Source organism: Etheostoma cragini, chromosome 6 (genome assembly GCF_013103735.1).
Source record: "Etheostoma cragini isolate CJK2018 chromosome 6, CSU_Ecrag_1.0, whole genome shotgun sequence".
NCBI classification, from domain to species: domain Eukaryota; kingdom Metazoa; phylum Chordata; class Actinopteri; order Perciformes; family Percidae; genus Etheostoma; species Etheostoma cragini.
Window position 1 is genome coordinate 17,159,949 of NC_048412.1, and position 18,913 is coordinate 17,178,861.

Here is an 18,913-nt window from a genome sequence, read left to right on the forward strand (position 1 = left end):
AGTGGTGTAATCTAAAGTATTGTAGTAGTGAGTATAGTGTACTGTATTTATTGGCAAGAATCAACTTTTGGGGGGAGGGTGGGTGGGGCGGGACATAATGGCAGGGGGTCTGGGTGACCAGGGAAGTTTTGAGCATCAACAATTTCATTTCCTGCATTCAGATACACTTTTATGCACCAATTTAAAATGAAAATACCTTTATTGAAATATATCAAAGATTTTATGGAAAGTAAGTCGTTGCGTGTCATTGGGCATGTTTAAGTGGGTACATGGAAATCTTGGAGCTTTCTTAGTGGGTACACGGTGTATTCCTGCTTATCACGTAGACTACACCACTGATGTGTTGTTTCTTATGCTTCTAACAGAACATTTATAGGAAGTAATGCATTAGTAAAACACTACATAGAAATATATGCTTAATTTTAGTAGCATTAAAAGAAACACGTTTTTTGCCAAAGCTGGGTGTGTTGTGATGTGGCTTCTTCAGTAATAAAGGTGTTTATGCAAATGTGTTATTTCAATTATAGACTCCTTTCTTCAAATTATTTTTGGTGACATTTATAATTTGCATTTTGAAAAATGATTTAAAAATATATGTGATTTTCTGATTTTCTGTGGGAAGTACCAGTACTTCCCACAGAAAATCAGAAAATCACATATATTTTTAAATCATTTTTGATTAACACCTGTCGGGTGTTATTAGAGTCAAACTTTTAAACTAGCAATAATAATAATTTACTGTCACAATTACTTAACAAATGAACAGTTACCTTACCTACAGCTTTAACGCTTGAGGGTTTCTGCAACTGTGTAAAGACTACTAGAGATATATATATATATATATATATATATATATATATATATATATATATATATATAATAATGTTTGGTTTAGCAATGACTTGTCTGAACTTTTGGAGTGAAATCAAGCCTGGGCTCAAGTTAGAAAGTCAAAGCTTGAGTCTGATTGTTTGAAATTTCAGCGTTTACGTAATTTATGTACTGCAAAAATCCATAATGCCATATCCCCCTATTTTCTTTCTGAAACATCCAAAAATTGAAATAACCCTCTTAAGTTCTGGAAAACAATCAAATTATTAACTGGAGCAAAACACAGAAGTACCATATTGTAGTTTTGTTGATGACTAAAGAATCATTGACAAAGACAAAAGTCTCAATAGTTTCAATAATGATTTCCTTGCTGCTTTATCCCTTTATGAAACACTGCATAATCTAATTTCCAGCTCTCCCACTGTATGTCTTGTTGATCAGTTACTGTCAGCTCAACCGTTTCATTTGAAGACAGTCACTGTGCCAGAAGTAAGAAAGGCCTTGAAGGATCTAGATCCCAAAAAATAATCAGGTCCCGACAAATTGTAACCATATTTTCTAAAAATAGCTGCAGATCGGATAGCCAATCCAGTTACATATTTAATTAACCTTCCTTTAGCCACGACTCAAGTACCAGTCATCTGGAAATCTGCCAATGTTCTCCCCCTTCACAAAGGTGGTGATTCTGCAAAAATAAATAACTATAGGCTTTTTTCTTGTTGTCAGTATTAACTAAATTAATGGAATCAGTCATCAGCATGCAATTAAAAGACTGTCTAATTAATAACAATATTCTGATTGAATTTCAATTTGGTTTTCGTAAACAACATAGTACAAGAACAGCTGTTTCAAAAGTTGTCAATGACCTGGTAAAGACCTTGGACAATAAACAGCACTGTTTATCGGTTTGTCAAAAGCTTTTGACACAGTGGACCATAAAATACTCCTTGAAAGACTCACCTCTATTGGACTATCAGAACAAGCAGTGGGATGGTTAAACAGTTACCTATCAGGGAGAACACAACTTGTCCAAATAGACAGCCTCACTTCTGCCTACCTAAATATTTCAAAAGGGATGCGTCAAGGCTCAATCCTTGGGGCTCTTCTTTTTATCATTTATACAAACAACCTCTGCAATAATATAAAAAATGTATACTTTCATTGCTATGCTGATGACACTGTTCTCTATTGTTCTAGGGTCCACATTAGGTCAAGCAATCACAAATTTTCAGTGCGCTTCTAAAATCTTGCAACATAATTTGGCTACTTTAAAATTGGTTATAAACCTAAAAAAAATAAAGATAAATATATAAAAAGCACCTCTGGGAGATCCCACCATAAAGATATACATGCTAGGCAACTCTTGCCATTTGTCCTTGACGTAGGCACTGGCGTTACAACTGGAGTTGGTCCCTGGGCACCGGACTATGGCTGCCCACTGCTCCTATTCAGTTAGGATGGGTTAAATGTATGGGGACCCATTCTTAGTATGTATAAATGTACCTGGCAAATAACCCTTTTATTTATTATCTTATAAGTTTGGTATATTGATCAGCTGTGAGGGCCATTGAAAATATTCCTAAATGCATTATTTGGAAAACAAGTGAAGTGTAACCTCCCAGAACAAATAAAAAAACTGAACTGCATTCTAACGACTCTAAAGGCATTTATGTGGAAGGTCTGCTTCACAGATTTAGCCTCTTAAGCCTGTCTTTTACTCTCCACAGCATGACGGGTGAAATATTCACCCTGGGAATCATATAGTGTATCTGATTATAAAGTATTGAAAAAGTAGATGCAATATGTGCAAGAGATGTCAAGTGACAATTTGCCAATTGGTGGAGATTTTAACATCCTTGTCCTTAAGTCCTTGATCTTGTTAAGAGCTCTTTTTTGCAGGACTATATAATCCAGCACATACAGCTGAGACGTTACCGTGAGTAAATGACACCCAGTGCTGCTTACGGATAAAACACTTTTTTCCTGTTCTTAGAGCTTCTGCTTCCTCATGCTAGAAAATGCTTTTTTTTCCAGAGCTGTGAGAGTGAGAGGTCAAGAGATTTCAAACTGTGACTTTCTGATGGAAAAAGGTTTTTAGAAGTTGGCAGATGTTATGTTCAGAAATGACAGCTAAATATTAGATAAGTGAGCTGGAAAGATCAGTGGAGCTTAAGTTTAGACACCTTTTAAATCTCAAACTGGCTCTGCCCATCTTTAACATTTATACCGTATCTCGGTGAAAACAGTCAAAACACGAATGACTCCATTTAACATAAATACAGCATCATAACAAGATTAGGCTAGTCTGGAAAAAGATATTTAAGAGACAGTTTCAGTGCTGGTCGCTTTATATTCTTCACAATTTGTGCATGTTTTTTGCTAAAATGTACGTACACGATGGAAGCTTCTAAAGGAAAGAATGCCCAAAGAAAGCCAGCTTGGCCTTGCATCACTTCACTTCCCAGAGAATTGTGGATGCTGTGACTTCAATAAAACAAAAACAAAAAGCCAACAGATGAATTCAAAATGTTGAAAGACATTTTTCTCAAGGATCTGGAGTCATTTTTTTCTTAAGTTTTCAGAAGGACACTTCCTGGGACGCCCTGTCACCTCAGTTCACCTTGTTGAAATACACAGTGCAGGATTCACAATGTCACCCCTGATCAATGTGTTGATTACATTCTAAGAAACTTAATTGGGAAAAACATCCCTCCGATTTTCAAGGAGAAGCTCGAGAAGCATGCGTCCATGACAACTACTTTCAGTGGACCCCTAAAAAAAAAGGAGAAACATGTTACAGTACCCTGCAGTGATTTAAAAGTACCCAACATAAATATACCTTGAATTTATTTAAGCAGGTTTTTGCTGTAAAATGCATGCAAATAAGTAATAATATATTTAAAATATGTTGACATGTGAGTGTGCCAGTAAACAAACAATATCTCTCTCTCTCTCTCTCTAAGATTGCTTCTTTTAATAGTCATAGTTTTGTATTTCTGAAGATGTAATCAACACCGGCAATCCGAGCCTTAAATATTCAGCAGAGGTCCAAGTAAATATAGGCTAACTTGTGGAAAGGAAGAACCTGCTGTGTAATTACAGTGTCATTGGTGGAAAAGGAGAGCGGCAACATGGATATGAAACAAGGATTGTTTTATTTTTAGTCTGACAGATAATTAAAAACTAAATTTGTCGTCCCAGAATTTTTTCCGATCACAGTTGCCCCAGAAAGCCTCGGAGGAAACTTTGACGTGGGATTTTCATGATCTCCTAAATGTATATAGCAACGTCTGTCCATAATTACAAAGTTTGATTTTGGAGGGTGAGTTCACTTCCAGCTTTAGTACATGGACGTACAGCAGACGTCTTCAAAACATCAACATTGTCAAGTTCAAAGAAATTCAGAAGATAAATGCACAGACTGTTCAAGCGTTGTCTGGAATCAAAGACACACATGGGTTGTACATGCTTCTACTGGAATAAAGCCATAGAGCTTTTACACATCTAAAATGGAAGTGGACAAAGGCTCGCATTACTGCTTCTTCTTTTTAAGTCCTTTTCTTTCAACGTTGGTTTAAAATTATCCCCCACTTTTCGCTGATTTCAGTATGTTTACTTCATCATTCACAATGGAAAAAGAATGAGAACATGGGCTTTGAAAATTGTGAAGGTCAAAAATCAAAGCCAGCTCATAGCATGCCTCAACACTGACAAACATGTCATCAGAAGAGATCATAAACCATGAAATAGAAGCATTAGCCCTATTATCTAGGAAATTGCCTTTCTGGCTTCCCAAGAGGTTCTTGCCTACATAAATGAAAACGCATTTTAAAGCTTATCATGATGTACATTTTTAAATTTAAAAAACAAAAACATCTCCTCTCGCTTCGTTTTCTACCTCATTTGTGTGTTTACTGTAAAGAAATATAGTTACTTTAAGGTCGATGTATTGGCAATTATGCTTTAGGGTCTATTAATGCCGGGAGTGTATTGGAGTTTTATCAGAATTGGCTGCCCATAAATACAAACTCAGCTCAATAGTCTCTAAGTTACTCACATTGCAACGGCCTCTTGCACCACAAGGTCATTTCAGGTCCCAAAGGTCTCCCTATCTCCACACCCATGTGTATTACACTGGATGTGTTCTGCAAATAAGAGTTGTGTGTGTGTGTTGGTACAGAGAGCTTCAGTTACATAAAACCTCAACACTTTCAAAAGTTAAAATACGATCGACTGGAAGCGTTTAAATGCAATCGTATTTATTTTTGTTGTCTTGCCGCGTAAAAAAAAAGAAGAAAAAAAAAGAAGGGCTCAGATTGCAGTTGGCTCTTCACAGAAGAAGCTACTTTCTTCACTAAAATGTGAAAGCAGAACAATCAAAACAGATTTCTAGGTGTACATTATTGAAAAAGTCTACATCACTAAAAACATATAACACATCTTCAAACAGCGGTTTTATCACCCATTTAGGAAATAAAAAAACAAAAACAAGTGGTATTACGGGTGTGATTAACAGCATGAGAAAATATATAAGTGCAGATAATGTAATTTTCTTTTAAGATGGAATAAACGGTTTCATAAATTAAACAATTATTTAATTTTTCCGAGCTTCCGTCACTCAAATTCTGTGGGAGAATAATCATGTAACTATAAATATATATAACTTCATTTAATTTCAATGAAAAACACACACCTACATTATCTCTAATTTCAATTTAAAGTGTTTAGTCATTATGATATTTTGATATGATATTTTGTCTTAATCTATGACATTCAATTAAAGCAATTTCGTTCAAATACTATTTAGCAAAAGAAATCAAAACTAATTTGTAGCAAAGCATATTGAAAATACCAGTCCATACATATAAGACATCTAGAATATAAATCATTGTTTGTGTATGCCAAATAAGTATTTTTGCACTTAAATATCAGAGATCAGTTCTTACCAAATTATTGAATTATGCTGTTAATATATCTCATTTTGCAGAATACATTAAGTATCCAGTAAAACCTAAGATCAAGGGTCCTGCTTAAAAAAAAAGAACAACGAAAGGAACAAAAAGCTTGTGTGCATAACTGCACACCTTGTTGGTCACCAGAATCATCGAGCAATCACCTCCTCAGTGGTCCGCCGCATGTTCAGTGGAGTAAGGGGAGCTGATGCTCTCCGTTTACCCATAAACCCCCCTGTTCAGTGCTTTATTCTGAAACAGAGAAAGGCGTAGGAAGGCAGAACAACAGGGGGTCCAATCAGAGGACAAACTCTGTCCCAGGTCCCATTATTACCAAACAGCACCACAATCCGACTTTATGGCCAACCCAGTCCAACTCCAGTTAAACCAGTATGATCCCAGTAGGGGGCGCAGCAGCCCTGCTTGACTATTCAAAAAAATTGCCCATTTCCTCCTAAAACTACTTTATTTCCGAAATCTAATTTGTAAAAACAGTTTGACATATTTATCCTAATGAGATGCAAATGAGAGAAAAAAATGTGTCAATAACTTATGTCTAACCATGTTCAAAAAAAAAAAGTCACCAGCTAACTGATTGACCTCCAACCTGTGCCACTCGGTACAGTGGTAGGTGTTTATTTGGCCCCATTTTAAACAGAAGGCAGCTTTTCGTAAATACACAAAAACACAATCAGTAGAAAATGAGAACCGGAATTTGAAAAACTGAGAAAACTTGGATGGAACAATTCCAGACAGACTCATTGTTCTTCTGGCAGTGGGATATGAGTCTTATGATTCAGGCTTGCTCTATGTGTAATATTCTGAAGGAAATAACAAAAAATGAATCACAGAGATTTGACTTCTCTGTCCCTGAGTCACTGTTGCCCCATTCTGGATAAGACACACAGATTCTTTCTTTCTGGAATTTGACAGGTAAACCAGCCACAAGGCAATATCTGTCATATGCAGTAGCTTAGCATAGATTGCATTATGTCATTCAATGTCTGAGCGTAGACGGCATTGTGTACTTAAATATCTGAATAATATCCCCCAATCTGGGGGAAAAAGGGCATGAGGTCAGCGGTGAGGAGGGACGAGGAAGTCAGGTGGTCAACAAGAGGAGGACAAGGATGAGGAGGAGTGGAAGTGAAGCAGTCCTCAGTGAGCACGTACTACTTTCAGCTACAGTTTCTGAAAGAGAGAAGGAAACTTTAGGAATTAAAAAGTTTGTATGAAATGCACCATTTGGCCCAAAGTATGTGGACATTATACTGGTCGACACCATTTATCCACAGCTTGGGCTCAGAAGCGCCTAATTCCAATTTATTAAAATCTTAACGTTACGGCATGTTATAGGCACTGGTGTGTGTTCCTAACTTTGTGACAATATTTGGTGATAGATCCTTGTTTTTGGAGACTGGCGTAGCCGTAGAAAACCTTAGAAGAAAGCACCTCTGGGATGAATTGTAACACAGACTGCCTTATCGCCCTAGAACACTGTTGCTCCAGTGGCTCAATAGGAGAAAAAACCTGCAGCCAGGTTCCAAAAATCGAGTAGAAAAATGTCCCAGAAGAGAGATCAATGTTACGAAAGCACATTCATGGCCATTGTTCTGGAATGAGGTTTTCAGCGATCACATATACTGTAGTTGTAACGTATTGGTGTCCGGATCAATCAAAATTGAGTTTTAAGTACGTTGTCATTTTCATATTTTCATACAGATAATGCACCATATTTTTGTTATTACCGATTTTTGAAAATAAATTACATTTGAACTTGAATGAGTAAAAGAAGAACGGAAATATCACATATGCAATTGTGCATATGTAACCAACAAATTATAAAGATGCAATCCTTATGCTTAATGATACATTGAGTTTAAAAATGTTTCCGCTCACCTTGTATTTGTTTTGAACCCTCTGATGCTGTAATAGGAGAGAAGGGAGAGAAGATTTAAATAAAGTTGAGGCAAAGAAACAAGTTGCTGATTAGTCATTTTCGTATGTTTAACTTTCTCAATAAAGCTACTGCTTTGTGGAACCGAAGGAGCAAGAAACAGACAAATGACCAAGGTAAGGTATTTACCATTACTCAAAGCCTTACGCCATGAAAAATGTGTACTGACTGGCTGCTCAACCCTAAATATGTCCTCTATGCAAATTCTCTTAAAGGTCGGATAAAAAAAGAGCTTGAGAAGCATGGCAACAGGAAAAGATAGTGTTATGTAAATTAGGAGGAGTAAGAATGATCGAGATTATACAGAGAGGATACAGGAAATGAAAAAGGAGGAAAAAAACACATGAAAATTCAAAATGACAGAGCGAAACCAAGATGTGGACAGAAGATGAAAGGAAGAACACTGGAGAGCCGAGTGAGAAAGTATGGTTAAAAAAAAAAGGTTGAAAAGAAAAGATTGAAACAAGGTCAGACAGGGAGAAAAGGGAGGGAGAGAAAGAGAAGTGATGGGGGGGGGGGTTGTTTGTGTCTGGGCGTCACTTTCTCAGCAGGGGTTCGACTAAAAGGACATAATGGAGGGAATGATGGAGTGATGTTTCAGATGAAGGGATAGGGAGGGGTGGGAGCGCTGGTAAAAAGAAGAGGAAAAGCTTCACAAAAAATACAGGTGGAGAGACTAAAAAGCAGAAACGGCTAAAAAAAAACTCACAGAAAGGTCAGAAAACTGGGATGAGGCTGTACAATTGCAGCCATTATTAAATCGATCTTTGGCCTTGAACCAACGTCTCTCACACACACACACACACTTACACACACAGAGAGCGAGTGACTGAGATTATGGGAGAAGAAATGGGACACAACTTATCAGCTGTATTGTCACATAGTGGAAGATCTATTAAATAGGGGTGTTTCCATCTCGTACCTACAGGTTTCTGCAGCAACATGTCGCTTCAACAGACATGAGACACTAAATGACTCCCAGGTTCAGTACAACTCAACGAACATCCAGGGGTTAACGAAGCATTAAATAGCATGCTGGGTCTGGGCCTCTGGTTGAGTTAGCGTGTGTGCGCACATGCCGGTCTATCTAACTGTAATAGTGAGTGTTTGAACTGGAAAAAAAATCGAAGCAAAGGAAAGACAGTAGTAACATGTCAGGCTTTAAATACTGCTGCTGCATTTACACAAATAAAAATCATAATCATTGTGTTTATTAATTGAAAAAGTTTAAATTTCTGCAATAAACACATTTTAATACAATCAAACAACGTATTATTTCTTATTTATATTAATTAGCTGTCCTTTCGTGTTTAAATTTCGTCGATAAAACTGAAGCATAACAATGTGTATAATCTTAAATCAACAAGCAAATCTAGCAAATTACTTATAGAAGAAAAAAATGGTTATAGGACTTTAACTCTTCTTTAGTCAGTTTTTTATGGATTTATTTGTGGATATTTCAGATACTGTAAACAAAGCTATAAAAGGAATAATTATCTTATGATAAGTATAAATATGTCTTACATCAAACTTATTTACTTGGGTAGAGGAAAAACACTTCACTGAAAAGTAATGTGTGTGTGTGTGTGTGTGTGCGAGTGTAACACTCCGCCGCACTTCAAAACTAAAACGTTAAATGCCTTGTGTTTACCCGGCTGTGTGTGATATGTGTGTTTGGATCTGACTTTAATCACATAATTTGCGCAACAGTTGAACACCAAGGACCACTAGTTTGTGTCAATCTCATAATTTTGGTCATGGGATGCACCGCCACAAAATGGCGACGATGGTGGCATGACTGCAAGAACTGTGCTGTCTCTGCACTGCAGTCAGAAACATGCAGCATGTGTAACTGTACATGCACAATCATTGCTAAATGTGTGAGTGTGTGTGTGTGTGTGCCAGTGTGTGTGCGCGTGTGTGTGCGGTCGGCAGAACACCCCACTGCAGAGAAAGACACTGTTCCACCATCCCACCTCTCATGCCGCCATTTTACACACGCAGGAGCTAATACAACCATAACTATAGTGCTTTACTAAAAATGAAAAATGTAAATCAAAAAAATAGCTAAAGCGGAAAAAACAGTGAACGTAAAAACGCAAATCGCTGAAAGTGGTAAAGTCCAATTCAGGGTTTCGAGTTTAGGATCGGAGAGAGCGCGGACGAGCAAGCGGTGTGTGCGTCTGTGTCCGAGTTGTGTCCTTGTGTGTATCGAGTTCAGAGGGTACAAAGGTATTTGGGAGAGAGTGGAGGGGGTAAAGGAGGGCAGCGATGTAAGACATTTCTTAAAAAAAAAAAAAAAAAAGAAAGAAAGAAAGAAAGAAAGTGGGGAAAATGGTGAAGCTCTGCAAACTGAAATGAATGCAATGGACTGCTCACAGCAGGAGAACAAGGGAAGAGAGACGGTGAGGGAACGAGAATCAATTAGAAGGAGAGGGAAGTTGGTCTATAATGGTTTCTCACAGTAGGACGGCGGCAAAAAGAGAAAGGCGGAGAGTTAGAGCGACAAGGAAAGGAAGAGACAAACAGGAGGAGTTTGGAGAGAGAAGTATGGAGTGAGAGGCGAAACGAGCCGGTGAAAGGGCGCTCGAGATTTCACAGCACCAGTATGCTGATGCCGATTCAGAGCCTTGTTTCCTGATGCAACACGGGCTCAAACACCTTTCAGCAAAGCACTTTATCTGGCGTCATTCACGACAGCGCTGTGTTCAAATAAATATCATTACACACATCAGTGCGCCAAAAAAACATAACCAAAACTTAAAACAAAGCCAAATCATGCTTTACAATGCTGCACGCAAACAACCAGCATGAGGAAACATCTCACACGCGCACACACACACACACACAGCCACACACACACACACACACACACACACACAGGAGGTCATTAGGAGCTTCCTGCGTCACTAAAGCTGTCTTGCCTGGTTGGTTGTGTTTTTGGGTTAAATTAAGGAGATAAACACACACGTTTAAACACTGGAGAGGAGACCGAGGGACTGGCCAGTGGTAGCTGACCTTGTAGCAATGACAGCGTACCTGACGGACCCTCTCACTGTCATCACTCTGTCCTTCAGACCCGTGTGAGGCAGTTCTGTGTGTGTGTGCGCGCTCGTTCATAATTAATTCAAACACCCACAACAGGGCATCCCCTCATGGAAATACCACTTAATCACATTCTTTCCGGAAGTAAAAAAAAAAAAAAAAGTTTGGGGAGAGAAGTGCACGGTTTGAAGTTTAGATAAGAGATGTAGCTGAAGGACAAGAGGCTGCCATCACCGAGGGCCACACACACACACACACACACACACAAACACACACCCCTGTTGCCATGCTACCTGTCAGATTAAAGGGAACCTGACCAGGAAGAAACCCGAGGGTATGTAAGATGTTGCCAGAGGGAACAACAAAACAGCTGTGGTAAACCACCACTAATGGACAGTCAAAAGGAGAGAGAGAGAAAGAGAGACACCCTCAAACTCTCCTTCATCTCCTCCATCTCATTTGTTCTTCTTTCTCTGGCCTCATGTATTCTCATCCCAACGCACTCTCCGCACAGCATGCCCACAACAGAGATGGAGCGGAGCAGCGGTGAACGGGGAGTCGATGAATAACCGTGTTGTAGATATGGAGATACAACAAAGAGATAGAGAAGACACAGGAAAGATGGAGGAGGTGGGAGTGAGGAGGGATCGGGTGGAGGGGTGGGGCGGAGTCGAGGGGGAGGGAGGAGGAAGTGTAAGAGACTGCCATGGATGGTGCCTGGATTAGTTTTGCGCCAGTAGCGAAAGATCATAAAAACTGAGGAAGGGCGGAGAGAGCTGAGGAGACAGAGAGAAGGGGAGGATTAGTGCCACTTCAGGAATGACAGAAGACTAAAAAGAAAGAGCAGGAGAGTTGGGTGGGGGCAATGGAAGACAAGGAGAGGGAGATCCAGACATTTACTCGGGATTAGTTTTGGTTAAGGAACAGGATGAGAGAGAGAGAGAGAGAGAGAGAGAGAGAGAGAGAGAGAACAAATCAGGAAACAGGGAGATGGAAGTATGTGCATCTTTTTGGGTGGAAGTCTTTCTAATGTAAAGTCAAATGTGTGTGCATGTGTCTCCCAGCATGCCTAATCCAGGTGATTCCAAATATTTGATTATTTCCGGCTCAGACAGGCTGGGTCAAAAGACTACATTAGCAGTTTCTCACTGAACAACTAACCGTGGTATTTCTAATTAATGACAGCAGGATAATTAACATGTTAAAAAAGTCATCAGTCTTCACTCTGGTAATAAGGCAGCAAATTACTCCCTGTCTCGCGCCAGAACAGGGATGGCATTTAAGAATTCATTTGAGACGGATGGGGCTCTTTTTATTCCGCCTTTTAATATTTTTTTTTACTTTACATCAAAATGCCCTCAAATTTAATCGGGGCGGCGCCGTTGGAAGGTGTTGTTAGACGGCACATAGGGATTAAGTGAACGGGTCTCACACACATGCAGAGACGAGCAACCTTGCGACCAGCTTTCCTAGAAAAAATGTGTTGGTTCAGCCTGGGACAGCACGACAAGCCCCCCGCAGAGAGCACTGGGATGGGAACTGGGACAGACGTCTCAGACACATATGAGGAAGTGCACACACACACACACACACACACACACACACACACACACACACACACACACACACACACAATTCCCACAGTGACTGGGCAACATTCCCAACCGGAATGGGCAGCTCACTGGACTGGAAGACTAACATTACTCCAGGCGTGCTCTGGATTAGATCAACTCTGGGAATTTCACACTGGGGCAGAGAGATGGAGAGTGGGAGAATGAGGGAGACAAGGAGGTAAAAAAGGAAAGAATTGAGGGAGGGGGGAGGACAAAGAGAGAGATAGGAGAAAAAAAGAGCAGAGTAATGCTGTAAAAAAAAACTCAATCCAATTTGGTTTAAAAGTGGAAAGTGGAGTAAATCTCATTTTAAAGGTTAAAGATAATGCAAGATTCTGGGGGGGAAAGATGAATTTCCCTGATAAAAGTGGCGAATTAGAGCATTACTGTTATTCAGAAAGAGAGGGGTAATAGCAGTGGGGATGAGGAGCAGTCTAACCACCATGCCCTGGTAGTGGAGATGAGAGAGACAGAGAGACGAGTCTCTTGGTGTACAAAGGGGAGAGCATGAAAGGAGGAACAGATGAAAAGAGGAGTGTACTCACTGGGCTCACAGCACACGGTGACACGCAACTTCATACATGGCAGAGGAGGGCCTTCATCTGCGGGTAGAGCTAGAAACAACAAAAAGAGTGAGAGAGACGAAGATTTAAATATGCTGCTTACCTATTAAGCACAACAAGTGGTTAGTATTCAAAATGCTAAAGTGTCACATACATTTTTTTTGCATAATGCCAGATGAAATCCTTCCATTATATCCATTCTTTCAGAACTCTTGTTACTGTATGTTTGAAGAATTTATAAGACAAAAAAGCTAAAGAGCAGCGACCACCATGTCAATACCTCACACAACGTATGATATCAATATAAAGAATCACACCATCTGCCTGTGTCACAGACACTACTTCACACTTATTGGCACAACTAAATAACATCAATAAAACACGCGATTGAGAGTGCGGCCGTAAAAGAAAAAAGCAACTGCTCCGATATCAACACTGATTATAGCTCATATGGGAAGACTGGCAAACATCAGCTGTATTACCTGTCAGTCTAGTATTGCTTTAACAAAACAAATCTGTCTGGAATCTGCAGTTAAAGAGCTTTATATTTGAATTATTCACAAACAGCTGCTATCTCAACAGGGACCCACCACACAAGCTGAGCGTATGATTACTAACAGTCTGTCTCACTTTGTATCTATTTCAACTGATAAGTTACAGCACAGAATAGCAGTGGGACCAAGTTATAGGGCACTATCTACGGTGGCTGAGAGAGCTCAACTCACACAGACAAAACAGCTTCATCATGTCGACAGCACATATGTCAGATTAAGAAAAAAAGGCTGCTAATAAATGAAACACATGCTAAGAGAGGAGCACTTTCACAAGTACAGAACGTACAAGCAAACACAGAAATGCTGCAGAAGGTCATACGCAACACGTCAAATGGGAGTTTCAACCAACACAAGTTTCCAGAGGAAACTAAAAACTGACGAACAAGCCACGACATGCGATTTTCTTCAGATCACAACTTGTAAGTGATGTTGGAAGATGACCTTTTTTTCAGAGATTCGTCCTATGGAAGTTAACTTCAAGTCCCTCTCCCTTCAAAAAGGACATTTGCTTGCTGTTACTTGTGTTGATGAGCTTCACTGTGCAGAATGATATATGTGCTGAGTTTGACACTAGAAGGCTTTTCACATTCATCTGCTGAATGGAGAACATTTCTCTGTTCTCACCTTAAATCTCAGTTAAGAGACGTGTACGTACGAGCAAGATTTTATGACATCACTACTAGTTTGAAAGCAAATCATAGTCCAGCATGCAAGTGTGATGAAGAAACTTGAAACCTCCAGGGCACATACACCGAGAATGGACTGAGAAAGTAAGAGATATCCTATATCTGGTAGTTAAACGTTTCATATGAACAATATTTGCATATTCATAGGTTTTATTTCATAGTTGTTTTTGGTTTTGTTTAAATCTGAGAGAAGTAATGGAGAAAAAAAATCAACGTAGTTCATTGAACTTTTTTGTATTGAAAAACCAAACGTCTATTTCTAAGCTAAATATATATTTTAGTTTCAACAATGTGATCACAAAAATTTGTGTTTGACTATTTGCTAGATCATGCATTCTTTAGTTTTAGGTGTCCCCTGGAAACATTGCTATCGTCTCATGTGGTTCCATGTTAGGACGGTCAGAGGATTTCAAGGTGTTTCCTGTTAGTGTGGATCTAGACATGGAGAAGTAGCGGGCGTTGGTCAGCAGGTCAGGCAGAGAGCCAGAGACAGTGGCCTGTCAGTATCATAGCCTGTGGGAGCTGTAAAGAGGAGATCAGCCCAGCTCAGACTGAGCCAGCTAATGCCATTAGTGTTTCTAATACCATTGTACTGTTCTCCCAGGCTAATGCCATTATACTGTCTCCAGTGCCGCGGGCCCATTCAGCACACAGACCCCGGAGCCAGACATTTGGACTAACTTTACGCCTTATCTTTGATGTAGACAAAACACACACAATCACTGTGAGCCCGATGTGGCCCGACCGGGGAAGGGGGGTGGGGGGGTGTTTCCATTGTTGCTTTTCTCTGAACTGGCCTGAACAACCACAATAGCCCAGTATGTGAGTGTGTGTACATATTTACATGTGTGCGTGTGTGTGTGCGTGTGTGTGTGTGTGTGTGTGTGTGGAAGCACTCTCTCATGCCCTCACAATGCCCCATTGTCCCTTGGACCGCAACAGTAATTTATGTAAAGATTCCTCTTTTTCTTCATCCCATCCATCCCTTTTCTCCCTCGCTTTTGTTGCTCTCCCTTGTCTATCTCCAGTGTGGATTCTTCTCATCCGGCGTCCCCCCCAACCCTCACTCCCTTTACTGTCAGACTGTGTCCATCTTTTGCTCTCTCTCTCTCCCTCTCCGTCACTCCTCCACGCTTTTCTACCTCTGTCTGCTTCTCTGCATGCCTTTTATTTCACACACCTCACTGTCGTCCTGTATTGATCTTCATTTCTTCCTCCTACACTTTGCGGTCCATCTGTCTCTTTGTTGTCACCCTTCCATACCATGGATTCACTTGACTCTTTCATACGCTGTGTTGTTTCATGTCCTGCCCTCTTGGTTGGACTGACACCAGAAGTTGTAAAAAGTAAGAAAAAAAACTGGATTTTACAGCCACTCAGCCATCTTCTGTGTCTCTCCCTCCCTTTTCTCCCTCCAATGGTTTGAAATAAATAAGTGAGGCAAGAGGAGCAGAGGAAAGGGAAATGAGGAAGAAAAAACATCAATAAAATTGTTTAAGGGCCTACAGGTTTAAGAAAAAAAATCAAATTAATTTAATTCAGCATGGTTTTATGGAAAACAGTAATGCTATAAGCTGCAGTTTGTCGACACTCAAAGCCTAATAAAAACACATAGGCTAAAGTTGCCCTCAAACTTTTATCCCTTAAAAATGTTCAGCCTGGCCACCACAATTCCTCCAACACAGGTGTCTATGCAAATCTTTTTGGGCTGTGTAACTTGGCTTCAAGGGTGTGGAGCTTTAAGCAAGAAATGTCTTACAAGACATTAAGTGAAAATGCACTTTGCATATTAAAAAGTGATACCTTTTAGTGATGTATTGCACCTTAGTTCTTTTCGAGAAATGATAGTAACTGAATCTGTAAGTATAAATTCATATTATCAAAAAGAAGTCCTGAAGAAGACGATTATCTGAGTCTTAAGAGGAGAGAATGTTACACCGTTCTAGAGGTTTATAAAGCTTGAACTTTGAGTTTTGCTCATTGAGTCGTGAACGTTTAACGTTACAGTGAAGTACTTGGACGTAAAAATATTTTAAAGCAAAAATTCCAAACATTACCTCGTTCCAGCTTCTTAATTGTAAGGATATACCACTTTTCTTTGCCTTAAGTGATAATAAACTGAAAATCTCTGGGAATATGACCATTAGTTGAACCTGGAACTTAAAGAGGTGTCGTTTTGGTACCGATATTTAAAAGTGTCCCCCCCCCCCCCCACACACACACACACACCCTATACTCACAGCTGTAGTAGTAGTGGCGACCTGGCAGAAACTCAAACCCCAGTGAGAAGGGAGTGAACCTTTGGATCTTCTCAGAGAAGCGCACTGGTCCAAACGGAGCGTAGGGGGTGTTACACTCCCACCTCTTGATGGCCCCTCTGGTCTCCACGCAGCCCTGGAAAGAGACTTCTCCCACCAGGTAGAGGGCCAGTGTCTCCGGCTGCCCGGGACTCTGGGTCCCCTTGTCAGGGTAGTGCGGGCAGTAAATGTCCAGGTAGTCATTCAGATTCACCTGGATGGACAGATCTCCTGCTGTTAACCTGGAAGACAGAATCACAGTGACATTAATATTCCACGTTAACGATTACAAAGAGAAATACATGACTGAAGGGGGAAGAGAGGTGATTAAACCCAGACAGAGAGAAAGAAGACAGATGACAGGTATTCCATAATTCCTTTGTGCCTGGAGGAATGTGGATACAGCAGACGGCTGGTTCATCAATATTACACAAAACGATTACACAGGGTGATAAAGCAAAGTTTTGCATGTCTTATAGAATGTTTTACAATTTGATATATCACACTGATACAACTGCATTTTACTTCCAGGCTAGCAAGGGAGCCATGTTGAGCAACAGATAGCGTGAACAACAATCCCTCATATGCTAATTAAGACCACTGAGGGGGGTTCGGTGCAAAATAAACTCGACTCCCTCTTTTTTCCACTCTCCTACTACACAGCACAGATATACACAGGCGTGCGCAAACTAATGTGGACGTGAACGTGCATGCACAACCACATCTTCAGTCAAGGTTGATTGGCTTAAGGCATAACAACAACTCTGGACAAGACAGCATCATTAGAACAGAAGAGCTGCATAATGCATGCTTCTTTAGACCGCAGATTCTGACTTCCTGTCAGCTACAGTATAGAGAGTTACCTGTGTACAAACTAATATGGAGGAAGAGAAGAGAAGATGTGAGACAAATTGAGGTTGAGGAAGTCGATATAGGACAAAGTAAGTGAGGCGAATTCAACATGAAGAAATCATAAGACTTTGTATGAATCATAACAGCATGAAAAAGACTAAACAGGGGACAATAAATGATGAGAGATATGTCAAATGGAGGGCATTAATGTGCGTGATTGAGTGATGTTGTGATGAGGCAGAGAAAACGACAGATGGAGACTGATGAAAAGAGAGCTTTTGAGATGGGTTGGAGCAGATAGATTACAACACAAGAAAATGAAAAAGAAAGCCAAAAGAAGAGGAAAGTTAGAAGAACAGGTAACAAAAAAAAAAGTGGAATAAAGAGAAAAGAAAGTAAAGTGTTTTAATTAGCGACCCTAGAGTGTCTGAGTGCAGACACACAGAGAGGTGAACAATGGAGTGGAAGAAAAAGAGGAGTCGGACTTTAATTGGGCTCCTCTTCACATGGAGCGCAGGAGAAAAGAATGAGGGGCAGAATGTGGCTTGGGCAGAAGGTTCAGGACCATCAGTGGGAGTCTTTATAGAGGGGTGACAGAGCGGAGGAGAGAGGAAGGGAGTGCTGGGAGTCAGTGAAGAGGAACACAGAAAGGAAAAAAGTGTGGAATGGGGAGGGGGGGATGGCGGTAGACGGCGGAGAAGTCTTAAGTTAAGTAGGCGGACAGAGCAGAGACCAAAAGAATAAATGAGAGAGAGAGGAGGAGACAGAGATGACGAAAAAACTGAAATTACATGATAGGAAGCAGGGGACTGAGATGGTCCAGCAAATCTGCAGAGGGTGTCAAAGATGGATGGAGCATAGAGAGGAGAAAGGACAAGGGCATATGGCACAACTAAGAAAGTGAAATAGAATCAGCGTTTTCTGTTAACTCTGAACCCAAAAGTGGGCGCAGTATTTCTGAGTGAAATAATGGAGCAGAAAGTGTGTGTTGTGGTGGTGGATGCAGGTGAGACCCTGGAGGCAGGTCTCACCAAAAGCTGCTTCCTGCTCAATAGCTATCGTGCAGAATTGGCGATCTATCAACGCGACAGGACGCCATTGATCTGGATGCTTTGCTCAGGACACACACACACACTCTCCTCTGATCAATATCCTCTCTGTAAATGTCGCATGCGTGTGTGTGTGTGTGCGTGTGTGGCCACGTCCCGATAGCTCTATTACCTGTGTGTGCTAATTACAGCCGAACAAAAGAACTTGATTGTTTGGTTAAGGGAACACAAATGCACATTAAGCCAGTGTGCACACACACACGCATGCACCCACACACACACACACACACACACACACACACACTTTGTACTATGCTTTCTGAAACTTGCTTGAGACAGAAAAAATGTTTACTTAGGTGCACCAGCTATGGAATTGTGTGTGTGTGTGTGTGTGTGTGTGTGTAATAATAGACGTGTGCTGTGTCAACATGCTGCTCCCCCTGCTATATTCACCTCAAGCTTCTTCTGCACTGCTCAGGTCCTTTTTCCCCTCTCACCCATCCCCCAATCTGCA

The 18,913-nt window shown here is 40.4% G+C and overlaps 1 protein-coding gene across 1 annotated transcript in view; it reads right to left on the reverse strand.

Annotated features, from left to right (window-relative positions):
- Positions 1 to 5,644: 5,644 nt before the first annotated feature.
- The window catches only part of si:dkey-246i14.3 (ephrin-A4), a 29,845-nt gene continuing 16,576 nt past the window's right edge, over positions 5,645 to 18,913 (reverse strand). Inside the window, exons 2-5 of the mRNA XM_034875108.1 lie at positions 16,442 to 16,740; positions 12,944 to 13,012; positions 7,683 to 7,709; positions 5,645 to 6,974 (exon numbers count right to left, since the gene is read on the reverse strand). Of these exons, the coding sequence (XP_034730999.1) occupies positions 6,886 to 6,974; positions 7,683 to 7,709; positions 12,944 to 13,012; positions 16,442 to 16,740 (484 nt within the window). The 3' untranslated portion in view covers positions 5,645 to 6,885. The remainder of the gene's footprint in view (positions 6,975 to 7,682; positions 7,710 to 12,943; positions 13,013 to 16,441; positions 16,741 to 18,913) is intronic.